Below are 19,251 nucleotides of genomic sequence, written 5' to 3'. Positions count from 1 at the left end.
AGGACTTGCACTCCTAGAGGACCTTCAGTCAATAACAATAAGCCATAATGGCGGCTACACCATTAGAAATGCAGCATAGTATTCTCATTTTTCCAACCTCTTCAAGCTACAAATATTTAGGTCACATATCAACGGAATAAAACAGAGAAATGATCACAAACTGTAAATTGTGGGATCCATATTCTACACCCGCAACATCATCATGTCCCTGTCACAGCTACAATACACCAATCTTTACATTTATCTTGTAGATATTCCTATAAGATTTAGTCATTGATGATGGTGTTAAAGCGCTTACTGTAAGTGTCTGCTTTTATATTTGGTGTGGGTTTCTTTAGCTTAGATTAATATTTGCTGGTAGACAAAATCCAATGCCCAGAGCTTAAACCAGAGTTAAGACTATTAAATGTTGGACAAAATAAAGCCAAAGTCTTGACTTGCACTCCAACAGGACCTTGAACCAAAGCGATCAGAAACTACTGATCATTTTCAGTAAAAAAACAAAAAACAAAACAATGAGCCATTATGGCAGCTACACTGAGATCTCTATTGAAACGCAGCACAGTACACTCATATTTCCATGTTTCAAGTTACTAATATTTGGATCACATATTAACAGAATAAAACAGAGATATGATCACAAACTGTAAAAATGTAAGATCCATATTCTGCACCTGAAGCCATTTTCAGTCATTTAAGCCCATCATTTCCTTGTAAGAGCTACAATTCACCAACGTTTAGATTTATCTTGTGGATATTCCTCAGTGATTCAGTCATTGATGATGGTGTTACAGCTCAAGTGTCTACTTTTATATTTGGAGTTGGTTTCTTTTGCTTAGATTAATATTTGCTAGTTTATAAGCAAAATCCAATGCCCAGAGCTGTAACCTGGGTTAAGACTATTAAATGTTGGACAAAAAAGCCAAAGTTCAGGATTCATCGAGGACCCTGAAGCAAAGCTTTCAGAAACTATTGATAGTTTTAATTTATGTGAACTGTGGCAGGCAAAAGTCAATGAGCTGTAATGGCGGTTACAATGGAATCTCCATAGAAAGGCAGCCCAATATGCTCATATTTCTATATTTTTTAAGCTACGATAATTTGGATCACATATCAACAAAACAAAAAGGATGTAATCACAAACTATAAAGTAGTGGGATCCATGTTCTGCACCCGCAGCCAATTTCTAAGTCATTTTACACCATCATGTCACTGTCAGAGCAACAATTCAGAGATTTTTACATTTATCTTGTAGATTTTCCTGAGCAATTTAGTTACTGATGTAAAAATATCTGTAAATTAGCAGTATACTGTATTTTGTGATTCATGTTGTTATTTTTTTATTTATTTATGGTTTAATTATGCTTTTGAATCATATTTATGGGAGCTTGATCTATCATATAACAACTTTTAACCTTGAAAAGTTCAGAAAAAGTGACTTTTATGAACATTTTTAATAGTTAAAGTGATATATTGTCTAGGTTGGTGTTGTATATTATGGTATAAAAACCTTCAAATAAACTGGCAGTACATTTTCTATCATTTTACTGATATATTTCTCTATATATTATTTCGGTCACACTTTACAATAAGGTTCATTAGTTAATGTTAATTAATGCATTTACTAACATGAACAAACAATGAGCAATGCATTTACCACTGTATTTGTTCATGTTAGTTAACATTAGTTAATGAAAAAACAGTAGTTCATTGTTAGTTCATGTTAACTCATGGTGCATTAACTAATGTTAACAAGCATGGACTTGGTTGTTAATAATGCATTAGTAAATATTCAGTTATGATTAATAAATGCTGTACATGTGTTGTTCATGATTAGTTCATGTTAGTAAATGCATTAACTAATGAACCTTAATGTAAAGTGTTACCATTATTTCTTATACGCTACATAATCTCAAACAACTAAAATGTCATTAAGTTGCTTTGTTAAACTGTAGAGTTGATTTTTAACATCATAAGTCGACAGAGCAGAGATTAACATCCCATAACGCAATTTACAAATAAACGGAAAACACTTGAGAATCACAAAATACAGAAGCTGATATTTTACATATATTTATAAAAATGTATAGCTTGTAAGTGTTTGCTTTTATATCTGATGTTGGTTCTTTAGCTTAGATTAATATTTGCTGATAGGCAAAATCTATTCGTTTACCTCTGCTATTTATATTTTGGGGGAATAGAAATTGTGCATTAATTATACAATTTCTGTAACATTTCTAATTTGAATGCTGCAGTTAGTGATTTCAAGCTGAATTTATTTGTATATTCATATTATTGCATTTTTATTTTAAATAGAAATAAATTATGTAAAGAACAAAAATAATTACATTTAATGTTTATAATCTTATAAACAGTACCTATAATATAAACAGTACTGTTTCAACCTAGCTCATGCCTTTAAACAAACCGTTTTACCAGGATTTTATATTATTGTTATTTGGCTCTCTTTCTTAACTAACCAGTGTTACATAAATCTATACATCTGTAGGCAAGGCTGACTTATAGACTGATAATTGCTCCCCAAAGACCTGTAGCACTGGCATGTGCTTTATTGATTTATTGACATTTTTTTAATAAAATACAGGGGAGTAAAATGCTGGTCAATAAAGAGGAATTAGGTTAATATTAATAAATCAAACTAACAATTAGATGTTGCATGTTGAATCTTCAATTATTCAATTACATTTCTGCCATTTTAAGATTCGGTCATGAATTCAGAGGATGTTTTGAGACATTGAGCTTTGTATCTCTGCACTTGTGTACATTTCACACTATAAGAAACATTACAGAGCATCATTGAGGCTCTGATGTACTTCATTTTCTTTGTTCCTCTGTATATGATCCCCAGCAGGCACACTACGTCACAAGATGTTAATATCAGGTTAGATTTAGGTCGTGACATCAGGTGTTCAATATCTAGCCAGCACCTAAGGACAACAATATGATATGTCAAATGATGTTAATATTTGATTGATGTTAGGTTGTGTTGGAAAGTGACTAAAATCCATCAAAAGTCGAGCCAATATCTTACACCAACGTCATATTAACATCAAATACTGACATTTATACGTCAGGTATGACAACCAAAGTCCAACGTCTGCTAGAAGTCATAGTGGTAACATCCACACAACGTCAAGCCATAACCTCATTAGATGTTGATATTTGGTTGATTTTAGGTTGGACGTTGGACACTGACGTCGGCCTGACGTTGGGTTCTGACGTCAACCCGATTTTCATTTGCAAACAAAATTCAATGTACCCATGATGTTGGTTTACAACGTCAATCTGCTGTCATGTTGACATCATGTGCCTGCTTGGTCTGAATCAAAGATGGAAAAGTAACAAAGCACAAATATTTATTACTGTACTGTAGATTTTTCATGTGTAAGTAATTGGCTTCACTATTTATTTTTCAAACAATTTTTTAGTTTTAAAATTTTATGCAAAAAATGTGTACTTTCTACTCCTTATAGTTTTAAACCAGGCTCATTATTTTCATTATAATTCATTTGGTGGAGCGATCTATATTATTTCTGGCCATTGCACAATTTGAATGCCTATTTGATTCAATAGGTCTTTGTTTTTTTGGTCATTGCACCCACGTGACTTTTTTTAACCAACCTAAGGTAGCTTTTTGAGAAATGTTGCAAGGCAATTTTGCAAAGCGATATTACTTGGCTACATTTCTGCTAAAACTGGAAACAAGATTTTTTACATCCAAGATTTTTAAACATAATAGTTTTAATTAATATCTAAAATAATAGTTCAGTAATTTCTAATAACTGATTTCTTTTATCTTTGCCATTATGACAGCACACATTTACTAGATATTTTCAAGATACTAGTAATCAGATTAAAGTGCTTAACTAGCTTAGGCAGGTTAGGGTAATTAGGCTAACTATGGTATAACAGTGATTTGTTCTGGAGACAATCGAAAAATAAAATTGGTTAAAGGGGCTAATAATATTAACCTTAAAATGGTTTAAAAAAATAAAAACTGCTTTTATTCTAGCCGAAATAAAACAAAGAAGACTTTCTCCCGAAGAAAAAATACTATAGGAAATACTGTGAAAAATTCCTTGCTCTGTTAAACATCATTTGGGAAATATTTGAGGAAAAAAAAAAAAAAAAGAAATTTACAGGAGGTTGATTAATTTTGACTATGTATTCATCCTAAACAGTCATGCTATGGGGGGATCAATTGGTTCATGCGCTCCAACAACAAATACAGTGAGTCCAGATGTGTCAGTCCAGTCACTGGAGGTAGGCAGAAAAGACCTTTGTGTGCAGTTACACCACCAATATACTGTATGATCTACATGCTCTAGTTACCAATGTTAAACTAAAACAGGTAGTAGTAATGGATACTCCCCCAAGTACATTTTTGAAGCCATACTTTACTTTTACTTTTAGTACAAATAGTAGTCAGTACATTTTAAACAGTTTCTATTTGATTCTATTTGAGTAAAGTATGTGTGGATTTTTTGTGGATTGTTGGGTTCAAGTGCTCGATTTACGTGACAACTTTCAGTGATTCTTTGTATGACAGTATATCTATATGGAATCAGACATTTATCAGAATTCTCCTGATACACAAAACAGACATTGTCGATAGCACTTGTGATATAATCTGGATTTATCTTATTCAGCAACAATAATCCCAGCTTTATCTCCCCAGCCCTGAGCAAGACTAAAAAAATCATCACCTGGATTTTTATTCTGACAGCTTTTTGATACCTTATCATTGTGAGAGGAAATTTAATGAGGACACCAGTAATTGCTCTAAAATCACAGTAATTACACACCAAATGCAGGTCGTCATTTTTAAAAATTTTCCCCAGAATGCAAAGAACAGTGAATCAACATGTCTGCAAGGTCTGAAGAGCATCAGCAGGAGACAGAAATGGTTTTGATAGATCTGTCCCCCAGGTACACTCTGACATTTCACACTGACCATTATCTGCCCTCTGATTGGCTGCTGGCAGCAATTAATCATCTTATACCACACCCACCGCACAATGCAAAACCAGAGGGGATTCTCTGCATATTTGATCATATTGTGAATATGTTGGTTTTCACCCTCATGTGCTGTTGGGGACGCTTTCATCCACTCTGGGGCGATTATGAGTACTAATTTGACCATAACTTTCTCCGTTTCAGCTAGCGGAATGATTTTTGGTGACTAAACTTATTTTGACACATATTTTGAGAAAAAAAAAATCTAAATAAAATAAACCTCAACAATACACTCTGGCCAAATTTACCACCCTTTTGTTATGTTCGGGATGAAAACATCAACTGAATTAAACTGCTGTGAAAATGCATCTTTTAATATGCATTAATATTAATATATATATTTTTTTTTTTGCACAAATCTGTTAAATCAACCTCAGTCCTGATCAAAACTACTAAATTGCTTAAAATATTAAAGGATTTAATGGCTTAATTGGCAAATTCATAAATAATGTCAGTGATTTGATGAAAAAAAAAAACACACAAAAATGACATATTTTTAATAAATTGAGTGTAGGAATGTAGATTGACCGGTAAATCTAGAGCAGGAGTGGCCAACCCTGTTCCTGGAGAGCCACCTTCCTGCAGATTTCAGTTGCAACCCATATCAAACACACCTGCCTGTAATTATCACGTGGTGTTCAGGTCCTAATTAATTATTTCAGGTGTGTTTGATATGGGTAGCAACTGAAATCTGCAGGAAGGAGGCTCTCCGGGAATAGGGTTCACCTGATCTAGAGCTTTGCCTTTCGGCTCAGCTCCTTCTTTACCGCAACAGACCAGCACATCGACCGCATTACTGCTGCCTGTCAATCTCACGTTCCATCCTTCCCTCTCTCGTTAACAAAACCCCAAGATACTTGAACTCCTCCACCTGGGGTAAGGACACATTTTCAATGTAAAAGTAATTGTGGCCTGGATTTTTTTTTTTTTACCTTTAATCAAAGTCTTGGACATGTGAAACAACATTGCGTTTGATGCAATGTTTTTGATTACTTTTTATTTTTTTTACCCTAATTTGCTGTTTGTGGCTGTTTTTACTCCATTGACTTTAATTATAACCACATTTTTTTAATACAAAACCATGACCCCATATAATCATGCATTTTTGATTGTTGGCGGTTTTCCCTGTTGGGAGGAGGTTACATTTGTAATTTCACTGTTGATCATCAGTTGGCACCCTTTAGATAGGTCTGTGCAAGAACTTAGTTTCTGGATTTTATATGGAGTATAGCAGCAAATTAGCATGTGTGTATGTGTCTCTGTGAGTAGGTATGGGCCGGAATAAGATTCTGACCGTTTGATAACCTTAGATAAAAATATCAAAGTTTCACAGTATTGTGATTACTGCTCTAAAATATATATTTTTTAATTGACCGGGTAAAAAAACTAAAACATTTTTCTCTTTTAAACACAATATATTTTATTTTCAGAAACATTTAAAATGTTTTGGAGCAGTGAACATGTCAGGCTAAATCATTAAAACGAATGATTGACTTCTGCTGTCTTCATTTACTTCAAAAACAGATTTTTTCTAAAATTTAAAACAGCACCTCTAGATATTGTTTCTGCTGAAGATACTGTTGTCCTACAAAAAGTAAATAAAAAATCGTACACATACCTTAGGAATGATATTACAGAAAATTTTGGTAGTTTTAAAACCTTGACTTTCTCAAACCGTGGTACACCTTCAAAACAGTTTTCGTCCATGCCTATCTGTACAAGTGTGAGAGTGACCTTTACACACTTACCTTGATGTATCTGAGAAAATCTAAATATGCATCTCAGCTCTCAGAACTACATGGAGTAAACAAAAACAAAGACTGTGTATTCATGTACCATCAAATGCTTATAATGGAAGTCAAAAGGGGCAAAAACAGCCACCAAACAGTAAATTAGGGAGAATAAAGGAAATCTAACAATGCATCAAAGACATTGTGGTTACTAATCGTTTACATGTCCAAGACAGTGATAAAAGGTTCAAAAGAAATTCAGTTCACAACCACTTTTTCTATTGAAAGCATGTCATTTTTGGTGTTTTTTTTTTTTCACCAAATCAGTGACATCATTTGTGAACTTGGCAATTAAAGAGTTAAAATCCTGTAATTTTCTAAACAGTTTAGTACTTTTGATGAGGACTGAGGTTGATTAACAGATTTATGCAAAAAAAAAAAGAAAGAAAAAAAAAGATCTGATGCATTTTTACAATTCAGTGGATGTTTTCATCCATAACAAAATGGTAGTAAATTTGAACAGTGCACAAGGGTTAATCTTTTAAACAGCACAGGTAATAAACCTGCTACAGTCTCTTGTGTCAAATATAGACGGTGCATCACTTCAAAATATTTACAAAATCATAAAGAGAGCAAAGCAAGGCAGCTGCGCCCCGGAGAGCACCTGAGAAACATCACAGCGTTCGCTCGTCTCTCAAACGTAAAAATACGAATCAACACAAGTTTGATCTTTGCGCCACATCCCTTTCAAGCTTTTTTTGAAAGGATGTTGAATAATTTAATGCTTGCGATTAAAATCAGGGCATGTCTAGTTACTGTACGTAAAAAAAAAGTGCACTTCACTGAGATCACATGAATATAAAGATTGTATGAGGAGCTCAAAGTGTGTTTTTGGAGACGAACAGGCACTAATTAAAGATCTGGATGTGTTCTATAAACATGAAGAGGGTGTGAGTGTTTTAGATTACGGGGAGCATTAATATTTACAGTACATTTATAGAAGTAACCAAATGAATTCTTCATGTCGCATGAATGTTGCATGAACAAAAATGGTTGGCATTCTGGTAACAGTCTAATGTTTGCACAGGAGAAGTTCCTGAAAAGAAGGCCGCTAGCATATTGTGTCCAAGAGCCGCTGTTATGACATAATTCAGTGGTTGCATCAAAAAACAAAACAAAAAAAAGTGATTTTATATACACAGAAAGCAATTGTTGAGGTTTTATGTTTTAAATTCCTTTTATAAATAAATAAACAGTCAAAATATTGTTGAAATAATGTTCTATTGTAACATTCATTCATTCATTCATTTTCCTTCAGCTTAGTCTCTTTTTCATGAGTCACCGCGGAATGAACCGCCAAGCTATCCAGCATATGTTTTACACAGTAGATCCCCTTCCAGCTGCAACCCAGTAATGGAAAACACCCATTCGCTCTCACATTCACACACACTCATACACTACGGCCAATTTAGCTTACTCAATTTACCTACAGCGCATGTGTTTGGACTGTGGGCGAAACCGGAGAACCCAGAGGAAACCCACAAAGAAATGCCAACTGGCCCAGCCGGGTCTCGAACCAGCGACATTCTTGCTGTGAGGCGACATTGCTAACTACTGAGCCATCGCGCCACCTGTTGACAATACTAGATTATAAAACTACTGCTAGAAGTAGCTTTCTGTAATAAAAAACATCATTGTTTTTTGCTCTGAGAAAAAAAAAAAAAGTTCAAATTAAACCGTACACATTCTAAAGTACACAAAATGATTTCACTTGTTTATGCTTGAAAACCCCTTATCCTGGTCTCAATTCACTGAATTAAAATATCTAATTGACAATAAACAATGTAAAAAAACATTTTACTTTTTTGTTCAAAATAGGTTAATTTTTGCAACTCCCTCTTCATTTTAAACCATTCAGCTCCAACCATCTGGCGGGAGCACTTTTAGCTTAGCTTAGCATAGATCATTGAATCAGATTAGACCATTAGCATCTTGCACAAATTGCAAAAGCACAAAAAAAATCTTAAGAGTTTTGATCATTGTCTTATTTAAAGCTTGACTATTTGATACACAGTGTAACTACAGAAGCTTTAAGTAGGAAAACTGTAGTAACTTTTAACATTTGAATGAGATACTAATGGTCTAATCCAGTGGTTCTCAAACTGTGGTACGTGTACCACTAGTGGTACGCAGGCTTCCTTCTAGTGGTACGCGGAGGAATGAAATATGTCATGTACATGCTACACACATTTAAAAATGTATCAAAAATGATGTATATAATATGCCGTATATGACATATAGCCTATATTTCTGAGGTAATCTGCCACGTTTTTTTTAACTGTGCAGAGTTGTAGCTGCTCTACTGGGCCTACTACTGTATTTCAATATTGCTCATTTTTGGTGGTACTTGGAGAGACAATTTTTTTCTGAGGTGGTACTTGATAAAAAAAAGTTTGAGAACCACTGGTCTAATCGGATTTCAGGATTTAGCAAACATCAACTGGCCCAGCTGGGACTTGAACCAGCAGCCTTCTTGATATGAGGTGACGGTGCCAACCAGAACTATCAAACAACCATTAGGATGTCCTCTAATGAAGACTACTGGACCTTTAAAGTCTGCTTGAACCGGAAGCTACGATCATTTTTCTTTTTTCGTATTGTGACGCAGTTCCTAGGGAAGCTAAATAATAAATGAGAAAACAGCGGGCGTGGCTTTTTCTACTGTGAGCTGATTGGATGTGTTAAATTAGGCGTGTCATTCAGAAAGATGAGGAAAAAGGGTTTGGAGAGTTATTACACCCTAACAGACTCCTCTTCCTCACCATTTCAGTTTGTTGTCAAAACCGACAACTGGAGGGGTGTGGTTAAATATGGTAGCCCCGCCCAATACCTCAAACAGATCTGAGAATTTAACAGAAAACAGATAGGAAGTGCATTTTCAGATTTCAATTAAAGATTACAAGGGCAAACTTTTTTTTTCTTAATGACGTGCACAGATGAATTGTTCACCACAAAACTGGCAATGTGAGCTAAAAAAATCAATATGGCTAGTTTTGATTTCATGTGTACTTCAATACACACTTGTTATAATTCATTATGGATTATAGAATCAGCTGATCTGTGTACAGCAGTCGTGCTCTAGATGTGACGCCAAAGCCAATGGAGTTCTCTGAGGGAAACCGAGCTCCTGTTTCACAGAGCTGATGTATGTCAGCGCTCTACAGCCTGAGGTCATGTTCACCCCATTAATCCACAGCCATAATTAACCACTGCCTTTTTAAATCAAACACTGTATGCAAGCGTGTGTGTGTGTGTGTGTGTGTGTGTGTGTGTGCAACAAGTCATATTAGGTTAGATTTATTTATGCCTATGGATGATGTGCTGTATTAAAGGGCCAGTTCACCCAAAAATGAAAACTTAACCACTTTTTACTCTCCCTCAAGTGGTTCCAAACCTTTTTGAGTTTCTTTTTTCTGTTGAACACAAGAGATGATGTTTTTGAAGACAGCTGATAACCATTGACGTCCACAATAGTAAAAACAAATATGTAAAGTGGGGAAAATAAGTATCAAACATGTCAACATTTTTCTCTGTAAACATATTTCTAAAGATGCTGTTGACCTGAAAATTTCCCTGGATGTTGGTAACAACCAAAGAACATCATATATGCAAAAAAAAAACACACCTAATTATTTTACAAATTAAGTTATGCATAATAAAATGAAGAAGGGAAAAAGTATTGAACACATGAAGAAAGGGAGGTGTAGTTCGGCAGTGAAAGCCCAGAGAGCAGCTGAAATCTCTCAGTAGTTCTTCAGCAACCTTCATGTAAATGAAGATCAGCTGCTTCAGTTCAACATCTACAATAGCAGGAGGATGAAAATGAAACCAGGGTGGACATTTCAGCAAGACAACGATCCAAAACACAGCCAAGAGACTCTCAAATGCTTTCAGAGAAAGAAAATCAAGCTGTGGAATGGCCTAGCCAATCACCTGATCTGAATCCAATAGAGAATACAGAATAAAGCTCAAATTTGATAGACGAAACCCACATAACTATCAAGATTTGTACACTCTGTTATAGTCTGTGAGAAACTCACACCTGAGCAATGCATGCGTCTTCTCCATATGAGAGGCATCTTTAAGCTGTCATCACCAAAAAAGCCTTTATATAAAGTATACATTTCAGTCGTTCAGCACTTTCTCCTTGTGTCTTTTCATTGTTATCACACAGAACTCGTCTTTCAGATTTGTTTGATTTTATTTTTATGTTTGTATTGTTTGGGTTTTTACCAAAATCTGGTTTAACTTCAAGTCAACAGCTCCTTTAGAAATATTATTCCCAGGAAAAAAACATCACATGTTCAATACTTATTTCCTCCACTGAATGCCAATGATTACAGGTTTAACATTTCTCGAAATATCTTTTTATATGTTTAACTGAAGAAAGAAATTTATAAAGGTTTGAAACAAAGATGAGTAAATAATGACAGAATGTTATTTTTTTGCATGAACTACCCCTTTTAGCCAGTGGCACTTCATACGCTGTTCATTCATTGCAACTCCAGGCTCTCGCCTGAAAATAAATGCTGCTTTTGTGCGGCTCATGTAATAGAAAGAGTCTTGGAGATTAGCCAGTGGATTTCACACTTATTATTCATTGTTATTTTCACTCTCGGTTTATCCTCGAGGGCTCTTGCAATCAATATTGCCCACTATTTATCAATGACATGTTAGCAATACATGCAGGAGCACACAGAATAAATGATCCAGGGTGAAGACGGCCATAAATCACCATATACAAATGGCCATTCTCCTCCTTTATCCATGGAATAACTTCAAATCAAGACAAATCATCCTGGGTTGGAATAACTCCACTTAATCCACTGAGATTCATTCGTTTCTATTTAAATGCAATTAATCATCTTCATGTGCATCGTCAGTTTGTGCAATGCAATTCAGAATTCCTTAATTTTTGTTTTAAATCATCATATCTTACATTCAGCCATGCAGCGAACAAATGACTAGTATTTGCATTTGATCAAATAAATATTCATGAGAGTGAATCAATAAATTAATGACGTTGGAATCAGTCTCTGCTGATCAGTTTTCTCTTTCTCTGATTTTAAGCTGAGCTGATTATCAGTCTTTCTCTGCAGGATTTAGAAATCAGCAGACTGGGAGGAAATGTTACCGCTACGCACTGTGATTACACTTAAAATGTCACGTCTTGAAGGTGGTGTTGACTTCTGGAACTGATTAAAAATGACACTGAAATCGGAAGGTACTGATGTAATATTAATTTGCTGCAAAAAAAATGTGAAAATGTTAAAAAAGTGACAACTGGAAGAATTTTACTGCAAAGATCTCAAATCACAAAACTGTAAATTTAAAAAAAAATCATGATTTAATTACATAATAAGGCTAGTAAATATACTGGAGAGCATACATGGGAGTAAGATTGTGATCCTAGACCACAAAACCTTGCACAAAGGCTGCTGAAAAATTCATTGTATGGGTGAAAATATTATGATATTATATATTAATTCTAAAATATAATCTTCATTTATGCCAAAAATATTAGAATGTTAAGCGAGGATCATGTAGCATGAAGATATATTGCACATTTCTTACTGTACATTTGTTTTCTTAGTATTATGCATTGCGGACAGCTTAATTTGAACAACTTTAAAGGTGATTTTCTCAGTATTTTGATTTATTATTTTCTTTCAGCTGTCCCTTATTTTTCTAGGGTTGCCACAGCGGAACGAACCGCCAACTTATCCAGCATATATTTTACGCTTGCCATGCCTTGCAGCCGCAACCCAGTTCTGGAAAACACCCATACACACTTTTTATTATTATTATTTTCCAGATTTTTTTTAAATAGGTGTGTCTCAGTCAAATATTGTCCTTTCCTAACAACCCATGCATCACTTGAAAGATCATTAATCCAGTTTTCAGTCTATCGTTAAATCCATTTTTTTTAAAACAAAACTGACACTTATGACTTTTTTAAGTTACATTTTGGAAGGCAAGAACTGTGTTGCACAGCTATTTATTTCTATGTGTCCATGCGAAAGGTATTTGCTCAAATGAGGAACTAAACATATCTATCTTCAAAATAGCTTTTAACAAAGTCCACCAAAGTTATTTCAACCTCAGTCTTGGGCAGCTCTTCAACAAACCAATATTCTAGCTTTGGTCTGACTTTAAAATCCTGATATGTTTAGTCTATTACAACCCAACACAAAATAACCACAAAACATTCAGGTTGCATCAAAGACAGGTAAATCAGAAGCAATACAGATAAACCAAGCTCTCTTATCTGCATTCATTTCAGCTACAGCCTATAGAGTGCGTTTACAAATGCGGTCAGTCAATGAGTGCAGCTATACTATACAGCTGATATTCAACACACACACACATGGAGAGAGATAGAGAGAATCGTGAGAGCAGAGCAGAAAATAGCACATTATACATGAATTCACCACAGCGATCGAGCATCTCGACACATTAAAAACACCAGCAATCTTTCTCATCCTACTACCAACTCAAAATAATAGACTTGTTTATGGGAACAAGTGGTGAACTATTAAGTAAAACACTCATTTACGCATTAGTATGAGCGAATTGAAACAGTTTGACACACCTGTGAAGCATTATTCACACACCCACACACACATTAATCCCATATAGTGGTCTCCACTCATTACAAAACTTCCTAAATCATAATAAAAATCATTTTAATTATACAAACAACAATTTAAGGATTCTATTAGACGATGCTCACCACTGCTTTCTGTTTGATGCTCTATTTTCATACAGTATAAAAGTATCTCTCTCTTTTCTCTCCAGCTGCGCGCGCGCGCATGGTCAACACCGGACGACAGTTCTCTTACCTGCATGAAACTGTGATCTCCACTTTGGTGGCGGGGATGTTCCCCGTTAACGGGTCGAACTCGTAGACCGAAGCCATGTCTTCGAGTTTGTCCATGATGTCTCCCTCCATGAGCGCGCGCGGCGGCTCGGGGCAGCTCCACGGCTCGCGCAGCCTGGCCCCGCGGAGGCTCTCACGGTCCCTCTCGGACCACCCGGGAGTTAGCAAGGCCAGGGTATTAATGAAGACCCCCCGCTACAACTCAAGAAACTTGAAAGTCGCCGGAAAGTGCGCAGGAGGAGAAGCGAAGAAGGATGATCTGTGCGTATGAAGCTGTACATGTGCGCTCCAGCCCTGCCCTACTGTCTCCAACAACACGCCCATGCGTACTGCTCTCTCCAGCGCCCGACACTGCGAGCACATCAGCGGCGAATCACAGCTCTGTTGAGCCAAAAGGCGTTATTTTCATCAAGGCTTTATGTTAAAGCGATAACACAAGGGAGTGAGTGAGTATGTGTGTGTGTTGCTACTCATTTTACCGTGACGCGCATTATATAAGCCTCTAGAAAATATCAATCGAACAAACTATCTATTGTTTATCATTATAGCCTAGTAGTTCCGTGAGGTTGGCGCATTAATATAGACATAATTTAACAGCTGTGGGATCACAGGTGTGTTTGTTCCTGTCAATCAGTTCATCCAATCAGAATTTAGAGTCGATACAATCCTCCAACACTTGTAAACAAACAATCAAACAAACATGTCGTAACCTCACTACCTTTTGACAGTGTTGCCAGAGCTGACTCTTTTCCGCCCAAAAGATGTCCAAAGCCCGCCCAAACGCTCAAAAAGGCCCAAAATATTAGATTCATATTTGATTTAACTTTTTATCTAGTTTACCTAGTAAATGCTGGATTAGTTGACAGTTTATTCCTCGGTGGCGACCCCACAATTGTCGTCATAAATGTCTTTATCAAAACAAACTTCAACGTTTTTTTTTCTGGTTGGCTATGTAAGTTACTGAAATAAGGGCGGGGTCAACCTGTCACTCACATTACATCCACCAATAGCAGAACACAACCATTTAATCAATGTTCCTTTTTTTATGCATTAGTAATTTACAAATCCAGCAAAAACAAGCAACAAAGAAAATTCCAAAGATAATTAAAAAAAAAAAAGGAAGACATTCACAAGACGCCAAAAACAGATTCATAATAGCTTACAATAGACAGAGCTTTTACATTTTTTACAGCTTTGAAACTTCATTAACAGAGTAATTTCATTGACAAATATCTTGTATAAAGGAGGAGATTTTGAAAGTCGACATTTGTGGATGAAGAATTTACCATTTAAAATGATAAAATTAACAAAATTGTTAATTTGTTTATCACCATTTTCAAAATAACAAATAATTTCTTTTGCATTCAATGTTATCAACATATTATTTTTAGCAGAATAATCAGAAAAACAGTCTTTCCACAATAATTGCACACTCTGACAATCAACAAATAAGTGACATAAGAATTCCTCACTGTTTTTACAAAATCAACATTCTTTGTCAATATCTAAAAATTTGGAAAGTAACGCATTGGTTGGGTATATTTTATGTAAAATCTTTAAATGAATTTCTCTTACTTTATTTAAAATGCAAAATGTTTATGGTAGCAGCCACGCTTTTCTCCAATTAACCTCCCATAATAACGAATTCCAATAAAATTTCCCTCTTGTTAATCAACGTTACTGCCATATGTATGGGGACCTTTGAGATGGTTGTTGCTGAAAGGAATACAGCTGGGGACGGAGGTTAACAATAAATATTTATGTTATTAATTAATTACCCATTATATTTTATTAACATCTACTCCTACCCTAAATATCGAAGTAGTGTAAAACAGTAATTATACTGAGTATTATTCATATTAATTATTAAATTACCCAAAAATTATATTTTATTAACTTCTACCCCAACGCCAACCATCAAAGTAATGTAAAACAGTATTTATACCAAGTGTTATTCATATTATTTATTAAACAACCCATACAATTTTATTTTACTAACATCTACCCTAATGCCAACCATCAAAATAATATAAAAACAGTAATTATACCGCGTATTATTCATATTATTTATTTATCAACCCATTAAATTGTATTTTATTTATGTCTACCTCAATGCCAATAATCAAAGTAATGTAAAAACAGTAATTATATAGAGTATTATTTATATTATCAATTAAATTACCCATTAAGTTGTATTTTAATAACGTCTACCCCAGGGTCAACTATCAAAATAATATAAAAACAGTAATTATATCAAGTATTATTCATATTATTTATTAATCAACCCATTAAATTGTATTTTATTTATGTCTACCTCAATGCCAATCATCAAAGTAATGTAAAAACAGTAATTATATAGAGTATTATTTATATTATCAATTAAATTACCCATTAAGTTGTATTTTAATAACGTCTACCCCAGGGTCAACTATCAAAATAATATAAAAACAGTAATTATATCAAGTATTATTCATATTATTTATTAATCAACCCATTAAATTGTATTTTATTTATGTCTACCTCAATGCCAATCATCAAAGTAATGCAGAAAAAATTTTACATAGAGTATTATTCATAATATTTATTAAATTACCCATTAAATTGTTTTTTATTAACATCTACCCTGGGGTCTACTATCAAAGTAATGTAAAAACAGTAATCATATCAAGTATTATTCATATAGTTCAATAAATTACCCATTAAATAGTATTTTATTAACCTCTGTCCCTACCCCAACCCTCATAGTAATGTCAAAATATTAATATTGTACAGTTTCACAACAATTATGCTACATGAATATCCACAGCTGTATCCCTTTTAGACTTTAAGACCATCAAAACTTCCTTTTGTGCAAACTTCAGCCTGGTGAGTGTCTGTCTTATATGTTTTTTCATCCTTGTAGCTGATTTCTAACTGTCTGTGATTGTGTTACACCTCTCCTCAGTTAATACTACTTTATATTAATGTTACATTATAATCCATCGCTGATGAACCTTCTGACGCAAGGCCTCCATCTAATGATCCCGTGCTAAAGCTGATGAAAGTGGTGAAGCACATCTGTAATACTTAGCATTATCTTCTATTGCAGATGGAAAATGTTTATTCTCTTAAAAAAAATAAAAAATAAAAAATATATATTATATATTATAATATATTAATATTAAAATATTAATATATATATATATATATATATATATATATATATATATATATATATATATATATATATATATATATATATATATATATATATATATTTAATAAGTCATTATTTTAATTAAGCCCCAAACTACATTCTCTGGGTTTTATTGATAAAATTCATTCATCTTAAGAGAAAATGGGTTAACTTTAAGCTGTTTTGGAGCTATTTTCATTTTAGTGACTGACATGTCCTATGAAAAGATCCTCTGCTTAATTATTCATGACAACAGGCATTTCCTGACAGGCTCTTCAGTCTATACACTGAAGCGAAGATGTGTTTTCTGAATCAAAAGTGTGTTTGTTTTGCTCTACATTGGCTCTATATGGCTTAAATTCTCTATATAGCCCAAATCTGTCAAATCACAAATGCATTAGATTAACTGTGTGAGTGCATCCTGTCTTTACAAGTCATTGGTAGACCTGGTTATAAAGAAATCTATATAAAAGAAAACATAAATAAAACTACAACAGCATATATTACATATTAGTCAAGATATCTGGTTCATGGTTGTGTTTGATTGCTCATAAAAATCGCTTAAATCATTCCTTCGTTTTCCTTTGGCTCAGTCCCTTATTTATCAGGGGTCACCACAGCGGAATGAACTGCCAACTATTCTAGCATATGTTTTACTCAACCCTTCTAGCCGCAACCTGGTACTGGAAAACACCCATAGACTTCACTTAAATTCTTCATTCATTCATTCATTCATTCATTCATTCATTCATTTTCGGTTTAGTCCCTTTATTAATCTGGGGTCTCCACAGTGGAATGAACCGCCAACTTAACCAGCATATGTTTTACACAGCGGATGCCTTTCCACACACTCATTCACACACACATACACCATGGACAATTAAGTGTAGAATCTATATTTTATGCACATATGCATCACTTTGGTTTTTATTCTACTGTACAAAAGTTATTTACACTTAAATACACAGTATTTTGGATACCCGAGCTGAGTATTGAACATTGGTTCATTTTCATATTATTCATACGACACAAGTACAAGTTATAGCTCAAATGAAAGCTCTTGCCGGTGCTCATACGGTTCTATCATTCTTTTTACTGAATTATATTTACATATCAAACAGTTGCTGAATGAATCGCAGTGTTTCCATGGCGCAGAAGTAAAAACAATACATTTATGATCCCTAAGCAGCCCCAGATAGCACAGACAGCTGTCATCTCTTACCTTATGCTGTGCACTTCAGGGCCATTCTCCTCTGTTTTTGGGGTGATGTGCATAAGTAATCCTTTTATATGTCTGACGTGGTCCAAACACAGTAAATTATATTTGATCAAACAAAAGAATAGTGAAATATGTAAACAATGATCGCTCCCTGTGGCTTGTACAGCACCTCTCATCAGTTGGAATACAATAACTTCTGCATAGATTATGGTAGAGACCTTTTTCTTTTTTTCCTATGATTACAGACATGTGCAGGAACCACCAACATTAATTATCGCACGCTAGACCACACAGAACCTAAAAGGTACACTTTCAAAGTCGAGATTATAAAAAAAATACAAAAAGCGCATCTTTTTTAGGTGTTTATTATAACACAGACAACATATACAGTTATTTTAAACACTTTCAATAGTTTTTTATGAAAATTCAAAGGGTTTTCTTTAAAATGATACCAAATTTTAGCATTTACACCTCTGCTTGTGGATTTAGGAAGCTTTTAAATTGTGTAAATTGTGTAATTGTGTAAATTTGTGTAGGCAAAATCCAGGCGGAAATCCCAAAATAACAGCAGAGTTTAAAATTATTTGTGCTAATTGTGCTTTACTTTCTAAATTATTTAAGCGCACTTCTTTTTCACCTGGGAGGTCGGAATTGTAGGTTGAAATTATGAGACAATAAACACTCCATCAGCAATGAAAACCACAAAGTCCAACAAACATCTAAGGATTCAGCATGCATTCATCCATTTTTAGTGTGAAAGTTGTAGGAATGCACTGTACAGCAATGCGTGTGAATTCAGCACCACCTATTGCGGACAGCTCCCCACAATTCCACAGACTTTTCCCAAACGCCAGACTTGTTGAACAACAAATTCACCACACAAAAGCCAGACATTAATTGGAAACACTTGTTTTCAGTTGCCTTAAATCCCAGCATTCAGTGTTTGTTTTAAAATCATGTGCAAAAAAAAATGAATGACGTGTCTAATCTGCTTTGTTTGTAAAGGGGATTATATTTAAAAAAAAAAAATGCAATTAATGTCTCCTTTCCTTTGTGTTGGAGAAAAATAGCATATGTTGTTATTTATTTATTTTAATTTTTGCAAGGAGTTTATCAGCAGCACTACATCTTAGAACCAAATAACCATTCC

The 19,251-nt window shown here is 34.4% G+C and overlaps 1 protein-coding gene across 3 annotated transcripts in view; it reads right to left on the bottom strand.

Moving 5' to 3' along the window:
- The window catches only part of cpne5b (copine Vb), a 226,184-nt gene extending 212,143 nt beyond the window's left edge, over positions 1-14,041 (bottom strand). For 2 of the 3 annotated variants that reach the window (XM_087272009.1, XM_087272008.1), the window contains exon 1: positions 13,670-14,041. In XM_087272009.1, the coding sequence (XP_087128135.1) occupies positions 13,670-13,779 (110 nt within the window). In that variant the 5' untranslated portion in view covers positions 13,780-14,041. 3 annotated transcript variants of the gene reach the window in all.
- Between the last annotated feature and the right edge of the window lie 5,210 nt (positions 14,042-19,251).

The sequence above is a fragment of the Danio rerio genome, chromosome 11 (assembly GCF_052040795.2).
Source record: "Danio rerio strain M-AB ecotype USA chromosome 11, GRCz13ab, whole genome shotgun sequence".
NCBI classification, from domain to species: domain Eukaryota; kingdom Metazoa; phylum Chordata; class Actinopteri; order Cypriniformes; family Danionidae; genus Danio; species Danio rerio.
This window is presented reverse-complemented; position numbering and strand designations above follow the sequence as displayed.